At 37.6% G+C, this 18,148-nt stretch overlaps 2 protein-coding genes across 10 annotated transcripts in view; one reads left to right on the top strand and one right to left on the bottom strand.

Annotated features, from left to right (window-relative positions):
• Positions 1 to 2,169, top strand: part of PLPP1 (phospholipid phosphatase 1) — a 100,402-nt gene extending 98,233 nt beyond the window's left edge. For all 6 annotated transcript variants that reach the window (XM_054512024.2, XM_045894972.3, XM_054512029.2 and 3 more), the window contains one exon: positions 351 to 2,169. In XM_054512024.2, the coding sequence (XP_054367999.1) occupies positions 351 to 479 (129 nt within the window). In that variant the 3' untranslated portion in view covers positions 480 to 2,169. The remainder of the gene's footprint in view (positions 1 to 350) is intronic.
• MTREX (Mtr4 exosome RNA helicase) overlaps positions 1 to 18,148 on the bottom strand; it is a 126,509-nt gene that overhangs the window by 11,531 nt on the left and 96,830 nt on the right. For 3 of the 4 annotated variants that reach the window (XM_064596133.1, XM_064596132.1, XM_064596130.1), the window contains 5 exons: positions 15,967 to 16,072; positions 12,847 to 12,903; positions 11,512 to 11,674; positions 2,357 to 2,461; positions 682 to 976 (listed from right to left, as the gene is read on the bottom strand). In XM_064596133.1, the coding sequence (XP_064452203.1) occupies positions 924 to 976; positions 2,357 to 2,461; positions 11,512 to 11,674; positions 12,847 to 12,903; positions 15,967 to 16,072 (484 nt within the window). In that variant the 3' untranslated portion in view covers positions 682 to 923. Of the gene's footprint in view, positions 1 to 681; positions 977 to 2,356; positions 2,462 to 11,511; positions 11,675 to 12,846; positions 12,904 to 15,966; positions 16,073 to 18,148 lie in introns of those variants that run through there. The other variant, XM_064596131.1, reaches the window with a different exon arrangement.

Raw genomic sequence — 18,148 nt, 5'->3', positions numbered from 1 at the left:
ATGTTGCTTTTTGCAAAAGTTATAAAAATCTTACTGTATGTACTTTTGTAAAAGGCTATGGCTATAGTGTTTTGTTTCATTTTGTTTTTGGCATGAATTGCAGAAGAACCTGAGTGCTAACAGAGTAAAGCTATTTACTCAAAACCTACCTAAATAAGCAATTCTCAATTTAAAAGAATCTCTTCTAACAAAACTTCTCTTAGTCACTTATTTTTTTGTACCCTTTCTCTGTTGTGGGGTTGATATTTATTTTTGCCAACTGCTTGTTACAACTATGTATATGGTTTTTAAACTTAGAATGGGACAAAAGTATTTAATGATGTAATTTAAGTATAACTTGTTTTCTGTAGGCAGTGTATGTATCCGATTTCTTCAAGGAGAGAAATTCTTTTAAAGAAAGGAAAGAGGAGGACTCCCATACAACTCTGCACGAAACACCGACGACGGGGAATCACTTTAGGAACAGTCACCAACCTTGAAGGTAGATAAAACTGGCCCGCTTTCTAAAGGAAAAGGATTGCAACCAGAGGACAGAGGATGAGTTTTCTTCATGGTGTACAAACCTTTAAGGGACTGCTGCTGCTATACCTCTTGGACGCCCACTTTACCTGTGTGTATATAGTTACATTTAACACCATGGTTCTCTAATAGCGCTGAGTTCATTAAAAAAAATTTCAAGCCTTTCACTAAAACAATGCCCACCTGTACATTTTTATTAAAAAAATGTAATGCTTATGTACAAATGTGTATGCAATAATATGCTTTCTTAGAATGATGCCTGACTGAAGTATGATACATATTAAAATGTTTCAGTACAACTGCCTTGACATGGGAGAACCAAATCAACACTCCTGTAAGCATTTGTAGTCAGCTGTAATCAGGTGGTGCAAAATTTAAAACCCCACATTCGTTTAGCTGACTCTTTATAAGTAGAGGCTGGCAGCAAACACAATATCCCTCTTGATTTTGGTGATTCCTAAGAGAAAAGAAAAGATGGTTTAAGCTTCCAAGACCACAAAGACTGTGATTCCCTTGCGGGGGGGGCGGGGGAAGAGGTTAATACAACAATCTCGATGATACAAAACCTTGCTGGTCTAAAAGATAGAGGAGTTCACAGGCACCTCTGAGAGGAGAGGAGGGTAACTTAGAAACCAGACTCCTGTTCCTATGACTCTGGACTCAGAAGTATCCCAGTTCCTGTGTGTGTGCAGGGCCGTGACAGGGTCTCCGACTATGCACAAAGACCCACTGAGGGAAGGACTAAACCGTCAAAAGTAGTAGTTAGTTGACCCAAAAGCATGAATTCTCAGCCTACTTCAGGAGACACTTTATTTTCACTTACCACTTGAGATTCTTTCTGGACTAAGGGAGGACAAACATAAATTTCATTATTTAGTAAGTTTACGTAACTTAAACTCTGGTTGATTAAATAGGTCTGCCCCATCAACCATATGGAAACAGTACCCAGTTTTTGCACACCTCTTCTTAGGACACTGTTTAGCAGAAATCATTAGGGGTTGTGACTACATGAGCAACTAACAGAGCGACAAGGTGGCCGCTATTCTTTGATGTGTTAACTCACAGCCCTTTTTCTTGGCAAATATTCAGACGGAACAAACTGTAAGCATGTTATATACTCCCTCCGACCCCCTGCCCGCCTCCATTACTACCCCCTTTTGGACTGGCCATCCTTTCTTTTTTGGTCTTCCTACTTCCACCTTGCTAATCTACAGACTTCCCTACAATGCAACAGCAAGAACTGCCAGAGCACCGCACTCCTGGGGTCAAAATCTCCAATCATTTCAGGAAAAAGCTGGGAGCTGGGGGGTAACATGATCATCTCTCTTCTCCTTCCTACTGTTCTACTCACTGGTCTCGTACTCTTGCTTACGTCTATCAAGCATACATGAAGGGCCTCGATACCACCTTTCGAGTGGGGGCCCTAGGCCATCTCATCTGTCTCTCAATTCCTGTTGTCTCTTCCTTTCTTTCCTGTAGACTTATCACCACCTGAAATACTTTAATTGTTGACTTGTTTATTGCATGTCTCCCTACACTAGAATGTAAGCTCCATGAAGGCAGGGATTTGTGGGGTTTTTGTTCACTGCTGTATCCCCTGGTGCTTAAAACCATGCCTGCACATAGTACACAATAAATATTTATAAATGATTACATCTAAAATCTCGAAACTTTTTCCCACAGAGACACTCTAAAATTTTGTTTAAATACTACTGGATGGCCCTCTGTGGCATTCCAGTGAAGAGCATCTGAAAATGTCTTCCTACGTTGTGGCCAAGAATTCAAGTCTCAAAAGATCTGCCTTAATTATTAGAAAAAGCTTCGACTGGATACTGACCTTCTGCAAATTTGTTTTCCAGCTCAGTGTTTCCAATGGCTTTTGCTGCTTGACACATCTGTCGAAGCAGTTCTTCCAGGCGCCTCATACAACGAATTATGCTGCCTGTAAAGAAAAGGAAACAAATCACTTGTAAAATGGAAATAACCAGAACAGTAGAACTTTTGTTAGAGGCAAGGTAGGAGAACATGGGATGACTGAGTAATAGTACTTTGAGGGACTTCCCATGCAGTAAATGAGGTTGAAGACTTGACTGGCTGCCTGGCAGACACTAGGAGGGATACAAAGACAAAAAGTTTAATTTCCCATCCTTGACTAATGGTAGAGAGTAAATGTGTTGACATTTGCTCTTATAAGTTCACAAAATGCCCTGGGAGCAGGGGGGAGAGCAACTTTGGATTAAGGCCACAAAGATAACATATAACCTGGGTCTGTAAGAATGAGGAGGTCTCTGTCAGACAGCAACAAAGGAAGACCACCTGGGCAATGCAGAGAAGTGTAACAAAGGGCAGCTACTCAAGGACTCTGAGGGTGGCCTAATGAGGTATCTGGATACCATCCTGTGAAGAGAATGCAACTAGAGATTTTTAAGCAGGGGACAAGTAACAGGATCAGATTTGTCACTTTAAAGGTGCATTCATTCTTCTTGACCTTAAGTAGACTTTTTATCAGTGCTTTTTTCATACAGTGTGTCCTCAAAGGAGCACAAAGGAGGAGGTAAGTCTCTTCCCACTGGATGTGACTCCCTGAGATCAGTGGGGTGTTTTTTTGTTTGTTTGTTTCTTTGCTGAAGCTATAAACATCATTTGGCTTCTACCACATTTGAGCAAGGGAGGGGCCTGGGATCCTTTCTCAAAGACCTATCTACTTAAGTTTAAAACTCTTGGGACTTTAATGTGTGAAATACATTAGAAATAGCAGTTCTGTCTGATATGCAAGGATTGAACTCCTCTAAGTCCTTACCATTATTAACTCCTTAGAACAATGAACTAATCCATCAGCCTTTATGAAGTTTTGTAATACACTCACTGTGCACAGTTTTCTCTTAATGCCCTCCATGTTCTTTTCCACTGTGCCCAGTGGAAACCGGGGAGAGTTAACTCAGGAAGGAGAATGTACTTTTAGCTTAAATGAAGGCAGAAATAAAAGCCATTTGCCCAACAGAGTCCGCAGAATCCAGGAGCATGTGCCCATGCACATGTAGAGAGCCTTCCCTCTCTGTGGGACAATTCCAAGAGCCAAAGATAAATTACTGCACAAGGGCTGCACCCCTAAGGACAACACTGCTGGTTGCTGAACCCACCAATGGGCCAAAACAATGAAAACACAACGATGCTACTTCACATTCTGGGAGGTGTGTGCGATGTCACTGGTAATGAAAATGACCAGCATACAGGTCACCTTGAAAGACAAATGGGGATAATACCCTTTCATCTCCTACATGTAGGACGTTCACCTACTTTAGATTTGGTTCCGTACTATTTAAACAGAGGGCATGCTCTACCTAGCTCTGATTTTATGTCACTTGAGATAAGAAATATACAAATTCTTTGACATTGGCAAAACTCTGCAGGAATGTAAAATGTCATGATATAGCCCTTTAGCCAAAATATTCAAAGTCCACAGGTTTTTTTTTGGTCCTCCTCTCATTAAAAGGTTCATGGAGTTCTGGGAGAAAACTCCAGCCCCAAATACAGCCTATTTCCACTACACAACTCTGTCAAAGTTATTTAGCACCCAGCAAAGGACTTCGTAAGAGTCAACAGCAAAATGGCAACCAAAACAGAGACATAAATTCTGTAAAATCCAATCACATATATACACATTTTACAATAACCCTGAGTACTTTCTTGTATTACTGGAGAGTAAAGTTACCGATGTTCCTAGCGATATTTAGGCATCAAAGAAAGGAGAAATTAGGCTGAATGTGTTTCAAGAAAAAAGGGTGATGTCCAACATTTGCTGAGCACTTATTTTGTGGTAGATCTGTAATACATATTTCATGTAAAACTTCTCATTTCACATTTACAATCTGACAAGTATTGTCATCCTCATTTTACAGAGAGGGAAAAGGAGAAATGGAAGTTGCATACATAACTTTACCAAGGTCAGAGTCAGGAGTAAATGATGGAGTCAGGATTTGAATCCAGACCGAAGATTCTAGAGCCTACGCATTTAACAATTATCATAGTGCCTCACAGAAATGAGGTATCTCTATTTTCTAAATTTTCTATAATAAATGTGTATTACTGGGGTGCCTGGGTGGCTCAGTTGTTAAATGTCTGCCTTTGGCTCAGGTAATGGTCCCAGGATGCTGGGATCGAGCCCCGCATCGGGCTCCCTGCTCCACGGGAAGCCTGCTTCTCCCTCTCCCACTCCCCCTGCTTGTGTTCCCTCTCTCGCTGTGTCTCTCTCTGCCAAATAAATAAATAAAATCTTTTAAAAAAATGTGTATTACTTTACAAATTTCAATTTATCATTAAATTTAGTTTATACACTTAAAAACTGTAAATATAAGTTTTTAAAAAGGTTTGAGAGCAAGACGAACCATGAGAGACGATGGACTCTGAAAAACAAACTGAGGGTTCTAGAGGGGAGGGGGGTGGGGGGATGGGTTAGCCTGGTGGTGGGTATTGAGGAGGGCACATTCTGCATGGAGCACTGGGTGTTATGCACAAACAATGAATCATGGAACACTACATCTAAAACTAATGATGTAATGTATGGTGATTAACATAACGATAAAAAAATTAAAAACTGTTAAAAAAAAAAGGTTTGAGAGCATGCATGTGCAAGTGGGGGGAGGGGCAAAGGGAGACAGAAAGAGAGAATGCTCAAGCAGACTTCCTACTGAGCACGGAGCCCAACGTGGGGCTCGATCCCAGGACCCTGAGATCATGACCTGAGCCGAAATCAAGAGTCAGCTGCTTAACCCACTGAGCCAGCTAGATCCCCCAATATTTTATAAGTTTTTTAGGCCTTACTCTAAAGCTCTTCACTTCTGTAAAAATCTTCATTGCCAGGTAGTGCAAAGAATTTCTATTAATGATTTTCTAGAAGTAGTAAGCAGTAAAAACCGGCAAGTAGAATCCAAATAAAGGGGTCTGTTTTCTGAATTTGGCAAAGTCACTGGTGTCTTCTAGTAATTTCACTTGCTCTTTAGCCAAAAGGCTGAGAAGTGATTCTCATAGTAATTTCAGCAAAATAACACATTACTGTGGATCAAGATGGAGATGGGGGATAAGGAACTGAAGATGGCCTATTCTGAGTCTGGCTGTAAAAGGAATGAGGGATTGAGGGTGACGACAACAAAATACCTGTCACGAAAAACTGACAGCAGCAGCTCCCCATTTATTGAATGCTGTGTGCCAGGCTAACTGTGCTAAAGGCTCTCTATGCATCATGTTATCCTCACACTATGAGGAAGGAGCTATTACACTCATTTTATAGCCAAAGAAACTGAGGCATAGTTAAGTAACTTGCCCAGGGTCATTCTACTGAGTAGGATTTATGCCCAGGATTTGTGCTCTTGCTCTTAACCACTCGGTTATATTTGTAGCTGAAAAAGGTGTGGATGAAAACTATATGCCTATTTATATCCTAAAATGGCAAGATTGAGGAGGGTGCAGAAAAGAGTGGAGCAAGGCCCTGAGATTCGTAACAATGGCAGAAGGGTCCATCCTCTGAAGAAGAAAGAATAAGGTAAAGGATATAGGCACATGAGTTTCTAGATAAAGAAGACAGGAGGCCTAGTGGTTCCCCCCTTTCCTGTGATGCATGAGTGATCACCTACAAAGCTGGGGGCAGAGCTGCTGTAGATGCTTGACACTCCATGTCCATTGTCTCTGCAAGTGGACAGACCGGGGATTACATTTCAGCTGTGCCATTTACTATGTGAGGGACTGTATTAGCAAGTTAGGAGTGACTTCTTTGTGGTTGATAAAAATATTCTAAAATTAGATTGTGATTATGGTTGTACAACTCTGAATACACTAAAAACCGCTGAATAGTACAATTAGAAGGATGGATTTTATGCTCTGTGAATTGTATCTCAATGTGAGTTCTTCCAGAATGGTGATGTAAACCTGAGGTGAAAAAGATCAGTGACACTGAACTGGACATTTAAAATGGCAAATTTTATGTTATATATATTTTGTCACAATTAAAAAAAAAAAAGGCAGTGATTAGTCAGAATTCAATTTCGCTTCCTACTCTAGCCCCTGGCCCATGGGACAACCATTAATCTACTTTGTCTCTATGGCTTTGCCTATTCCAGACATTTCATATAAATGGAATTATACAACAGGTTGCCTCTGTGTCTGCCTTTTTTTACTTAGAACCTTAATGTGTTCAAGTTTCATCCAAATTTTAGCATTAATCAGGATTTCATTCCTTTTTATGGCTGAAGACTACATTATGCTGATACACCACAATTTATTCATCCACTGATGGACACATGCAATCATCAGATTAATCTGGTTCTTGAACAGAACAGTATTAAGCTCATTGAGGATGGAAAGCAACACCTTTCTCTAAACAGTGTTTCTACCTCCAGCTTTCTGGCATTCCACAAAGTGGTCCCCCATAGTTCATGTCCTGAATCTGATTTAATATTCCTATCTAGGTGGTTTTAATGAGTTTGAAAGGTCAGGATCACAAATATATTTTCCCGCAAATATTTACCACTAGATCCCAGCTTAGGCTAACCCCTTTCTGGAGGGCAGAGACTGGTGCTCATGATGCACCCAGTACCTAATTCCCACTATGGTCTCAGTCATTATTCATCAAATGTGTAAGTTCAAGTACTAATTTCTAAGTAATTTAATACTAAAATTTTACCGAAAGAGAAACAGAAATGATGCATGTTAATAAACGGTTACTCTATTATTATTAGCAAAAGTACTTCTAAGAACAAATCCACTGGAAAATCCCTAATGACACTGATATCCCCTGACCTGGGGAAGGGTAAAACTATGCCGGCTGAAAGGCAAGTGAGAAGAGTGTGAGTGGAGGCAGAGTGTGGGAACGCACTACCTGGTGAACAGTTTCAAGTGAGAGCACAGGTCAATGAATCATTAGGAGAACTCCTGTGACTAAGTAAGTAGAAAAGCAAGTCCTTCATGTGTAGTGAAGACTACAATGCTATTGTTGTTTAGAAAGAAAGAAAATTTAACAGCCTCTGAAAGCTTACAATGGATCTACCACATGGATTAGTAGACTGAAACCCTAGGCTTGAGCCTCTACAAATACTTTAAATTGCTCTTCCAATTTAGTATGATAGAAATAAGAAACAACCACATTCTTATCATTTTTTTCCAGGGTGATAACAGAGGAAATAATTATTTGTATGAAGTCTTCAAAATTCCTCCACTGAATCACAGTATAAGCTCTTCTCTCGCATTAGGCATCCTCTCAGACACACGGTATTCATCATTACAATGTTAACTTGTGCCAGTTGATGTTTGAAAAATACTTAAAACCACTTCTGAGGCTCATGATATGAAATGATCACTTATTTTCATATAAAAAGAAAATTAAGAATCTAACTGGAAACAAATATGGTTTGAGTGAAGGGCATTTTAAAGTTCCCATGCAATCATTTTCTGGCCATAAAAGTAAAGACACAATGTACTATGGACTAGAGTTTTAATTACAGTTTTTTTCCAATTATATAAAGCATGTACAATAACAAAATGAAGAGAGAACGGCTATTCTGAAATGGAAGAACTAAACAGCAGCAGGGTAAAAAGGGGGGCACACAGTACACTGGAAAAAGGAAATACTCGGCTAAGTAAATCAAGGTTCTCAGTTATTTTTTTGCTGTTTAATTATGCTTTATTTCTAAGAGTTAATATATATAGTCCATTGCAATTTTAGAAAGGAAAAGTAAAGCTGATACAATGGCACCCAGACCAGAAAAACATAAAGATTATGCTGATGTTAGACCCAAATTCAAGTTTAGTTACAAACAGAAATCGTCAGATTTTCAAACTTTTGATTCCTCATGCAAACTGTGATGTAGAAACAGCCCCAAGGAACTGAAACGGGGCAAAACAGATTTCAGGAATGCCAGTACGTTCTGGAAAACTGCACACTCTCATCAATTTTAGCAGTTTCAAATCTGTCTTCCTATACTGTCATAACTCTTCCATTTAAGTACAAAGAACCGAAAAAACAGTCCACAAGGACAGTTTTTATAGGGCGCCCTAGATGTGCAGGCCTGTTGCCCCTTGATTTTTCTTCAAACAAACAAAACAAACTACTCTTTGCTATCAACCACTATTATGTCATGTGTCTGACTTCTCAGAGAAGCAAACACTCCATAAATATGAGCTATTAACAAGTCTTAGCATTATTTAGGCACAGAACAGTCATTATGAAGAGGAAAATTACCCAGAGCAGGCCCAGGCCAGGAGACCCCAGAAGATGGGAAGTTACGAACAATAAGCTAGAGAAAACCAGAAGCCCTACTGGGAGCAAGAGATAACCAGCCGTTTCTTTTCCTTTTTTTTTTTTTTTTTTTTAAAGATTTTATTTATTTATTTGACAGAGAGAGACACAGCAAGAGAAGGAACACAAGCAGAGGGAGTGGGAGAGGGAGAAGCAGGCTCCCCACAGAGCAGGGAGCCCGATGCGGGACTCGATCCCAGGACCCTGGGATCATGACCTGAGCAGAAGGCAGTCGCTTAACCAACTGAGCCACCCAGGCGCCCTAACCAGCCGTTTCTGCTTCTGTTAACAGGCTTCCCGCCACTGACTCCCGGCACTACTATCCCCACCTAAAGCAGCCCCACTCCCCCAGTTCAAACCCACTGACCAGCAGTCAGCACAGCCCTTGGAACCTGACTGCCCGCAGTCCCCTATAAAAGCCCTATAACCCCGTTTCCCCGGGGCCCAGAACTTCAAGCATGAGCTCATCTGGGGCCGCTCGCGTAAAATAAATCCAACTTCTACTTCTCCGAGTGTCACTTGGCCTCTCACTGGTCTGATTATTTTTCCGCAACAATTAGGCACAGAACAGGCAGAGAACGTACGTTTCATCCTTATGTTCCAAAAAGATGCCAGACTGAAGAGTGGTGGTGCTGTATGACTGCCTTTGCACCTTCACACCACACAAGCAGTCCTACACGTACCTAGGTTCCTGAATGTGAAGCAGTGTTCACAAGCGAGGTTGCTCTTCTCCTATCCTCAGCTATCGCTCCCCACCGTGAACTATTACAGATCTCCTTACCATGCCTACAAGCATGAACTGTCAGTGGATGGAGATGGTACGATCTAGGTCAGGATTTAAGAAGTGATCCAAAATTGTGATCCAAAATTCAAGGATAAGGCATTATGGTGCTTAGATGAAGTTATTAATTACCATGTGACTTGTAATCACAGAGGCCAGGGTTCAAATCATAGTGCCATCATATACCACACCTCTATGACCTTCGGCAAATTATTTACTTAAAAAAACTCAGCTTCCTTGTGCCAAGTAGAAACAATATCTATCCTGAGTTGCCATTTTGGTGATGAGATCTAAATTCTATAAAGTGCTCAGCACAATGCCTGGCACACAGTAGTCACTTAATAAATAATGATGGTCCCAGTAAGAGAATGCAGTACTCAGAGCAAGATTTTGGAACCATATTGCTAAATGATCATTTAATGGAGGCTTAGAAATAAATTTCATAACACTATATATAGGACACTATGATAAAAAAATACACTATAAACTTTTAACATTTTAAACCTTAAAACCCATGAAGTTCAATATAGTAAAGGCTCATAGTTGAAAATTTCAATATTCTGTTGCAGATGTTTGACCTATGCATCATAAAAATCCATGATTCATAAACTCAGTATAAACTCTCAGTCTTTAATAATATCAGATGTGTCAAAAATACAATTTTTCTTAAAACAGAGCTACAAACAATAGCATTTTAAATATTCTTATAATAATCTCTATGAAGTCCAAGCTCATTTACTTTCATTTTTAAAAAGTTCAATGTAAATATCTAATTTGGTAAATATCATTCACCATTATAAATACCTATATAAGCCAATCTTTTTGAAATGAGTAAAACATTTCTAAAATGGTCTCCCTTAGATACTGTGTTTTTGCTTCTTGTAATTATTATTTCTTTTATATTCCCTCTGCCTTTACTTTTTCACTTAAAATTTCTGTTCAGTTGAATAACAATTATTCTTCAGTCTTTTAAAGACATTTTAAAAGACTGCTCACGGGGCGCCTGGGTGGCTCCGTCATTAAGCGTCTGCCTTCAGCTCAGGTCATGGTCCCAGGGTCCTGGGATCGAGCCCCGCATCGGGCTCCCTGCTCCACGGGAAGCCTGCTTCTCCCTCTCCCTCTCCCCCTGCTTGTGTTCCCTCTCTCGCTATGTTTCTGTCAAATAAATAAATAAAATCTTAAAAAAAAAAAAAAAAGACTTCTCATTAATCTGATTCATGCTGAAGTACCATCTCACTGAGGCCAAGTCTGTTATTAGAAATGCAATGATGGACAGCATTTTCAGCTCTGCTGTCTTTTTTTTTTTTTTTAAAGATTTTATTTATTTATTTGATGGAGAGAGAGATAACGAGAGAGGGAACACAAGCAGGGGGAGTGGTAGAGGGAGAAGTAGGCTCTCCGCCAAGCGGGCAGCCCGATGCGGGGCTCAATCCCAGGACCCTAGGATCATGACCTGAGCCAAAGGCAGACAGACACTTAACGACGGAGCCATCCAGGCGCCCCAGCTCTGCTGTCTTTTAGTGGAATTAATATAACAAGCCTTTAGATTACTGCCAAGAGATTAAAAAAAAAAACAACCTCACACGAACCTGATTTACTAGGATCATCTGTTCCATTTTTTTAAAGATTGTATTTATTTATTCATAAGAGACAGAGAGAGAGAGAGAGAGAGAGGGGCAGAGAGAGAAGCAGGCTCCCTGCTGAGCAGGAAGCCCGAAGTGGGACTCGATCCCAGGACCCTGGGATCATGAACTGAGCCGAAGGCAGACGCTTAACCACCTGAGCCACCCAGGCGCCCCACCATTCCATTTTATTACCAAAAATTAAAAATAACATATTATTCTTATTTAATTAAAACAATGCCATCCTGAGTATATTTCTTATATATCAAAAAGGAATGTATGTATACAGAATTTAAACATACCTTCAAAGACATCTGTCATTTTGCAGATATGGGCAAATGTAGCTCCAGTTGCCCAGGTATATACTACATCCATTAAGTGAGGTTTGAATGAGCTTAGGTAAGTTTCCTCATCAATTTCCAGTTTGGCTTCTGCTGAAACTTTTGCAATTCTTTTAGCACATTCCTTTGAAGACAAAAAGATTTACTTAAAATTTCTTACTTACGATCTTCCATGTACTTTTTTTCTTTAGGTTTCTTAGGTTTCCAGAGCCAGAATTCCACAAGGTCCTTTTTTCCTAGGTTCTTATGCCCACAGTTTGGATACTCTGTGCTTCTAAGTAGCTACAGTGTCTTTTCCACTGCTAAGTGATCCAAATGTAACATTTCCCCATTACACTGAATTAAGAAAAATTTATCAAGAGTGTGATTTTCACCCAATTAAACCTTTTTTTAATAAAAAACAAACTCTTCATTAAAGTCATTCAAGAGTAGCACTTAATCTTTAAGTATTTCATTAATAGCAACCCCCCAAAACCCCCCAAAGACATCAATAACAAAACAGATTTAGAAAAACACAAATCCTATGGCAAAATAATGCTTTTCCCCAATAATGCTTTAAAAAATATAAACCTTAATTTTTTTCCCCCACAGTGAGATATTCAGATTCATTCTTTTCTCCTCAGTAATATAAAAGGTCAAAACCACCTCGTCCTACATAAACTTCCCTAGTTCTAGAAATTTAAATTTCTTAGTAATAAGGGATATTAAATTTTCCACTTAAGAGGCTCTTTTTATGAATCACTTCTCCTCTTTTGCAATATCATATAGTTCATCTTTCCCTGTCTTTCTAATGTTAAAAGGTAGATAAAATCAGTTCATCATAAGAAAATCATAAAACACACAAATTCATTACTATAAGCTACTGGGGTTTTAAGGGCCCAGGGATAATTAATTTCTTAGGATAAAACATATTTTAAAACTTTGTTGTAAACTACAATGGAAAAACATACAAAAAATAAAGCTAACTAATCCTAGTCCATCAAGTTGCCATTCTTAATACCAAGGAAAACAATGCAGGCACTGAGTTGTTGATATTGCCTAGTTACATTATGTGTTAAATCTACACGCAGAGTAACTCAATACAATTTATTACACTGGTGGGGGAGAATGTTTATTCAAGTAAAAATCCCAAGTGATGTTATCAACATAGCATTAAATGACAAGACTAACACCAAATAACATATTTAATCTTGAAGGAAGTGGTCTCTGTGGAATGATACATACTAGGATTAGACTGTCAAAAATGTTCATTTTACATATACTATTCATAAAACATGCAGTTCAAAATACTCCTACCTGCATTTGACGAAGTGGTCCTGCTAACTGCTCTGTTAATTTGGGCATCTCACTAGACTATGAAAGAAAAGGATGTAAAAACCCAAGTTTAAAATGCTTTCTGCTGTAACAAAACAAAGCCTTCATGATATCCATCAATATCAAATTATAAGATCTTAGTTATTAGCATTTAGAGTTTCTAACGACATTAGTTGGTATAAGCAAAATTACCACTCCTTTCCTCCTAAATTATATTATCATTGTATTTCAGAGGAAAATATTACACTCCTAAATTTACAATTTACCAGCTATTTTCTGTGACCACAATGGAATGGAGGGAGAGCAAATATTATAAACACCCACAGTAGTTTACTTACACCAAAATGATTATAAACTGTTTTATCACAGTTTGATTTTGAAATAGTTTTGGCTCCTATTCAACTCTCATTCTGTGGAAACCAAAAATCTGGGATAAAGAACATTAAAAGTAGTGTCCTCAATTTTTATTTTACCCAGGTATTACTAACTGGGCAAATGAACTTGGACAAGTGGCTTGGATTCTGTGTGTTGGTTTCCTACCTTGTCAAAGAGAAAGAAAAGGTCAGATCCTCAAAACCCTATTCTATCGTGATTAGAATAAAAATAGTTATTTGTGAACAAAGTCTGACAAAGGCAGCCTTTCACAAAAACAAAATTATTACAAAAATGGTATATATGTATGTGTGAGACAGGATTTAAATTATAGGTAAATTTTCTTAAAAAGCTATTATAAGTTTAGGTGCAACCGTTATGCCTTTATTTTAAGCATCAGTATTTATAAAGGACTGGTTTTGCTGTGCATGTTTTATGTCTATTATGTAATAAAATAATGACCTAGGTTCTATATTATTCCTGTCCAAATTAAAAAAAAAAAAAAAAAAGAAAAAAGAAAAACCATGATGAATGATGAAAAAACAAAATGGCCACAATGAACTCAACATCTCCATTTGTGAACTCAAGACTACTTAACATCTTTGATATTGTGTCCATTCATGGTCAACAGTTACTGACCACTTCCTCTCTGGTCAATGTAAGTAGAAGACACTGGTCCTGACAAGAGAAACCTAAGTGGGATTTCACCAATGCTCTCCCACCAGGTGTATGTACAATTCATTCCTTCATCTCTCCTTTTAAGTCTCAATTCAAATTTCACTCTCTTGGCGAGGCCTTTACTAATCACCTTATTTAAAATAGTAACCCTATCCCAGTGTTTTCTATCTGCCTCCTCTGCTTCACTTTCCTCCAAACCTTCATCACCATTTGACATAATCTGTGTGTACTTTACTTCTTTATTGTTTACCTTCATCTACTAGCATATAAATATCAGGAAAGCAAAAATTTCTGTTATTTCAAGTGCCTAGATCTGGGCAGTGCACACAGATTTTTAACAAATATTGGTAGTTACTTGATATTTGTATTCTAAAGATTGTATTTCATCTTTAAAATTACTTTTAACGACATAAAAAATCCAGGGACGCAGTTTTAGAAAGAACACATTTCTAAAAAGAAGTTAGTATATTAAGCAGACTTTTTCATATTTATAACAAGTACCTTACTATGTTTAACCTTTCCATCTGGCTAGAAAACATTCTTCTAAAAGTATCAACAAAATTCCATGTGACTTGTAGTGTAATTTTCCATCTTGCTGTTGAAAGGCACCACCACAAGAATTGATGACACTACATATAACAGTGTGGTTTCATTGAACAAATCTTAATTAACCACATATAGTGACATCTTGCCCACAAATTTCAGAATAATGGTTTGGCGAAGCCCAATTCCTTTGAAGAGGTAACATACTTGGGCTCTCAGAAAACAGAGGATTTTTATAGTGCCACATTAAAAACAACAAAACAAACAAAAAAAAACAAATGCAAGAAATTAGCTATAAGACAAAGTATGACACAGGCAGAAGAGCACCAATCCCCAAATCATCTTCAAACTTAGGTCTTTTCAAACAGAATTGGACAAATATTCTTAACAACTACCCCAGAAATTACTGTAATAAAATTCTGAACCTAAGAAAAACAACAGCCAAACAGAGTATTTTGTAAAGTAATGAATTCCTCATCTGCAATTACTTCACAGGTGCAGAGCAGGCATTCTCAGGAGTATAAACTGTTTTGGGATTATTGTCCTCTTTGTTATCACTGCCACTCTAGCTCTAATTCTAATCAGTAATCAGGGAGCTGAGAGAAAAGGACCTACTTATTTCAACAAGTAATGTATTTGACCTGCTTCATAAAGAAGGAAATAGTTAATAAGTCGATCAATGGCAGAACTGCAAAAACCGTCTGTCTTACACACAATTCATTTGAACGTTAAACTAAGTATACATGGTAAAAGGTCTTCTAAAAATTTAGAAATTAGTATTATTTTTAGAGGGCAAATGTCTTTGTCTTATTCTTATTTTGTCCACTTCATCCACAATGAATAAAGTTTGAAATGTAAAACCTGCATTTTACTTTTTAAAGCAAATCATACTGGTTTTGGGAAAAAAGTAAAAGACAGATTAGTGTTTTTGTGGTGGGCCATCCAGCACTTCATTTTTTGATTTTTAAGAGTCGCTGAAAGTGAACAAACCACTCAATGTAAAAATTACTGCAAAACCAAAAATGAGAATCCTATAGCCACTACCTCAAACCTTACCTATGACAACTAAGACTTCAGCCACTCAGAAAATCAGTTGCTTCATAGTTGTTCTCCATTACTGGGAGGAGAGATATTAATTTAACCTCACTATTCCCTTTTATTTTCACTCTTTTGCCTAATTTTATTTTCATTCATTCATCCTTTTCTTTCTAGGACTATCTGACCAGACCAGATCTTCAAACAATGCACTGGGTTACAGAACAAATTTAAGGCTTGGAATATGATTAATGACTATCCAAAAATAAGATCTTATTTCACTCTCCTTTCTGATAATATGTATTATTTAATACTCTCTTACTATATTTGTGTTAGTGTTGATTTCTAATTAACATTACCCATAATATGTAAATATGGAACATTTTTATAATTTAAAATATCCATAATAATATTAAAATTAAGTTACAGGATGTGTGAATTAATCATTAAGGTATGTTAAATCTATTAACTCACATTCTCTTGAAACACAAAGCAGCTTAGTAGTGCCGTTGCCTGTTCTGCAGAGAGGTCATTGAAAAGGCCATTAAACATCATCTCAGTTAGAAGGAGCTCATCAGCACTAGATCACCACAAAAAAAAAAGAGAATAATTTTCAAATATTGTAATATAAAAATAAAAAATGTATACATAATGCTTAAAATGTAGAAAGTTAAAAAAAAAATGTAGAAAGTTTTTAAATAAAATCCATTATTTGACCATAAGGAGTGATCAATGAGGAACGACAAAGATTTACTTAAGAAAATGGCAGGTCTGGGGCGCCTGAGTGGCTCAGTTAGTCAAGTGTTTGCCTTCGGCTCAGGTCATGATCCCACTGTCCTGGGATTGAGCCTGGCACCGGGCTCCCTGCTTCGCGGGAAGCCTGCTTCTCCCTCTCCCACTCCCCCTTGCTGTGTTCCCTCTCTCGCTGTGTCTCTCTGTCAAATAAATAAACAAAATCTTAAAAAAAAAAAAAAAAAAAGAAAAGAATATGGCAGGTCTTCATATTTTCCAATATATCAATAATAAATATAAGATGGTTATTTCATGTAAAAATCCCATTCTAGGAAACACCAAAATGCAAACATTTACTGAAATAAAGAACTCTTTCTTAACTCTCAGTAGGAAAGACAGTCATCACCATTTTTCCTCTTGGTCCAAGGATCCATTTAATTGTTTTTAAGTTGTTTAACAATTTATAACACAAAGGGATAATGAAAAACAATTTCATTAGAAATCTTAATAATTACAATGTAACCATAGGAGACACACATTGCATTCCCAGTGTTGAGAACATATATAACCAAGATGGCCAATGGCCTTTAAATGCAACTAACTGCTGCTCATCAATTGTCATTTGTGAATCTGGACAATATCCACATAGTAAATACAATTCCAAATTTCAAATACATCTCCAATAGGTACTAGCTTATCATTACTTCTGTTTTTCTCCTGCACTTAGCATTATCAAAGCATACTATTGACTGCAGATTTTAAATCATCTCTTTTAAAGACTCTAGCTGGGTGGCTCAGTTGTTAAGTGTCTGCCTTCGGCTCAGGTCATGATTCCAGGGTCCTGGGATAGAGCCCCGCATCAGGCCCGTTGCTATGCGGGAAGCCTGCTTCTCCCTCTCCCACTGCCCCCTGCTTGTGTTCCCTCTCTCCCTTTGTCTCTGTCAAATAAAGAAATAAAATCTTAAAAAAAAAAAAAAAGACTCTAGCTTATTATTTTTGGTTCCTCTTTTGAATCACCAGAATATATTATTTTTTAAAACTTTCACAAGTTGTAATTTTGTTGAAGAGGAAGGCCATCCTCTTTGCTCTTTAACTGTGCAACATTTTCATATTCAGGTTTATATTATAAAGATTAGAATGATCAATCCAACAGATTTTTTTTATCTCTCCTTCTTAACAATTTCCTTGTATTTACAACTGTCTTTAGTATTTGACCACTTAAAAACTATCAAGGACAATTTAGCAAACAAATCATAAAAGGTAAAAGACTATTGTCACAAGTCCTTTTAGTAAAATGGAATGGTCCAAGTTCTTAGCACAAAACATTACATAACTCCTGCTTACTAAACAGAGAGGAAAGTAAAATAAATAAGAATCTTAAAAAAATTTTTTTGTCCTTAGAGATACATTATTCACTCATTGATTCTTCAGTTTGAGAATTTACCTACAGTCTAAGATTTTGCTATGCGATTAAATTTACCATCATCACTTATGTTCTGATTTGTGTAATAATTGCAAAATATATTTCCTGTTTTCTCTTTGCCATCATGGGTGGAAAACAAAAAAATCTGAATGCTCAACTGTGCTCAATGGAAGCTATAAAAGACTACAAAGATAGTGTTTCTACAATTCTGTAATCAAGGTTCCACAACGTATCTTACATCTATAAACGGGTTTAATATACCCATTCGGTAATTTTGAGGGTGTTATCTAAAAAAATAAAGTCATGAACTATCAATCTTTATAAATAGTTCTAACTAATCAAAAATAAAGTAAAAAAACTAAATTTGGGTTCCTGATAGTCAAATGAGAATTAAGTCAAACAAAGAGGACAATACAAGCGCTGCGTATTACTACATACACGCCACTAAGGTGGGTGGCAGACAAGAAACAGTAATCACAGGAGAGTGATCTAACAGGTTAT

The sequence above is a fragment of the Mirounga angustirostris genome, unplaced genomic scaffold, assembly GCF_029215605.1.
Source record: "Mirounga angustirostris isolate CCGP_5_RB_7025 unplaced genomic scaffold, mMirAng1.0.hap1 SCAF_7, whole genome shotgun sequence".
Taxonomy (NCBI): Eukaryota; Metazoa; Chordata; class Mammalia; order Carnivora; family Phocidae; genus Mirounga; species Mirounga angustirostris.
Note: the sequence above shows the minus strand (reverse complement) of the source record. Positions and strands in the feature narration are given on the sequence as shown.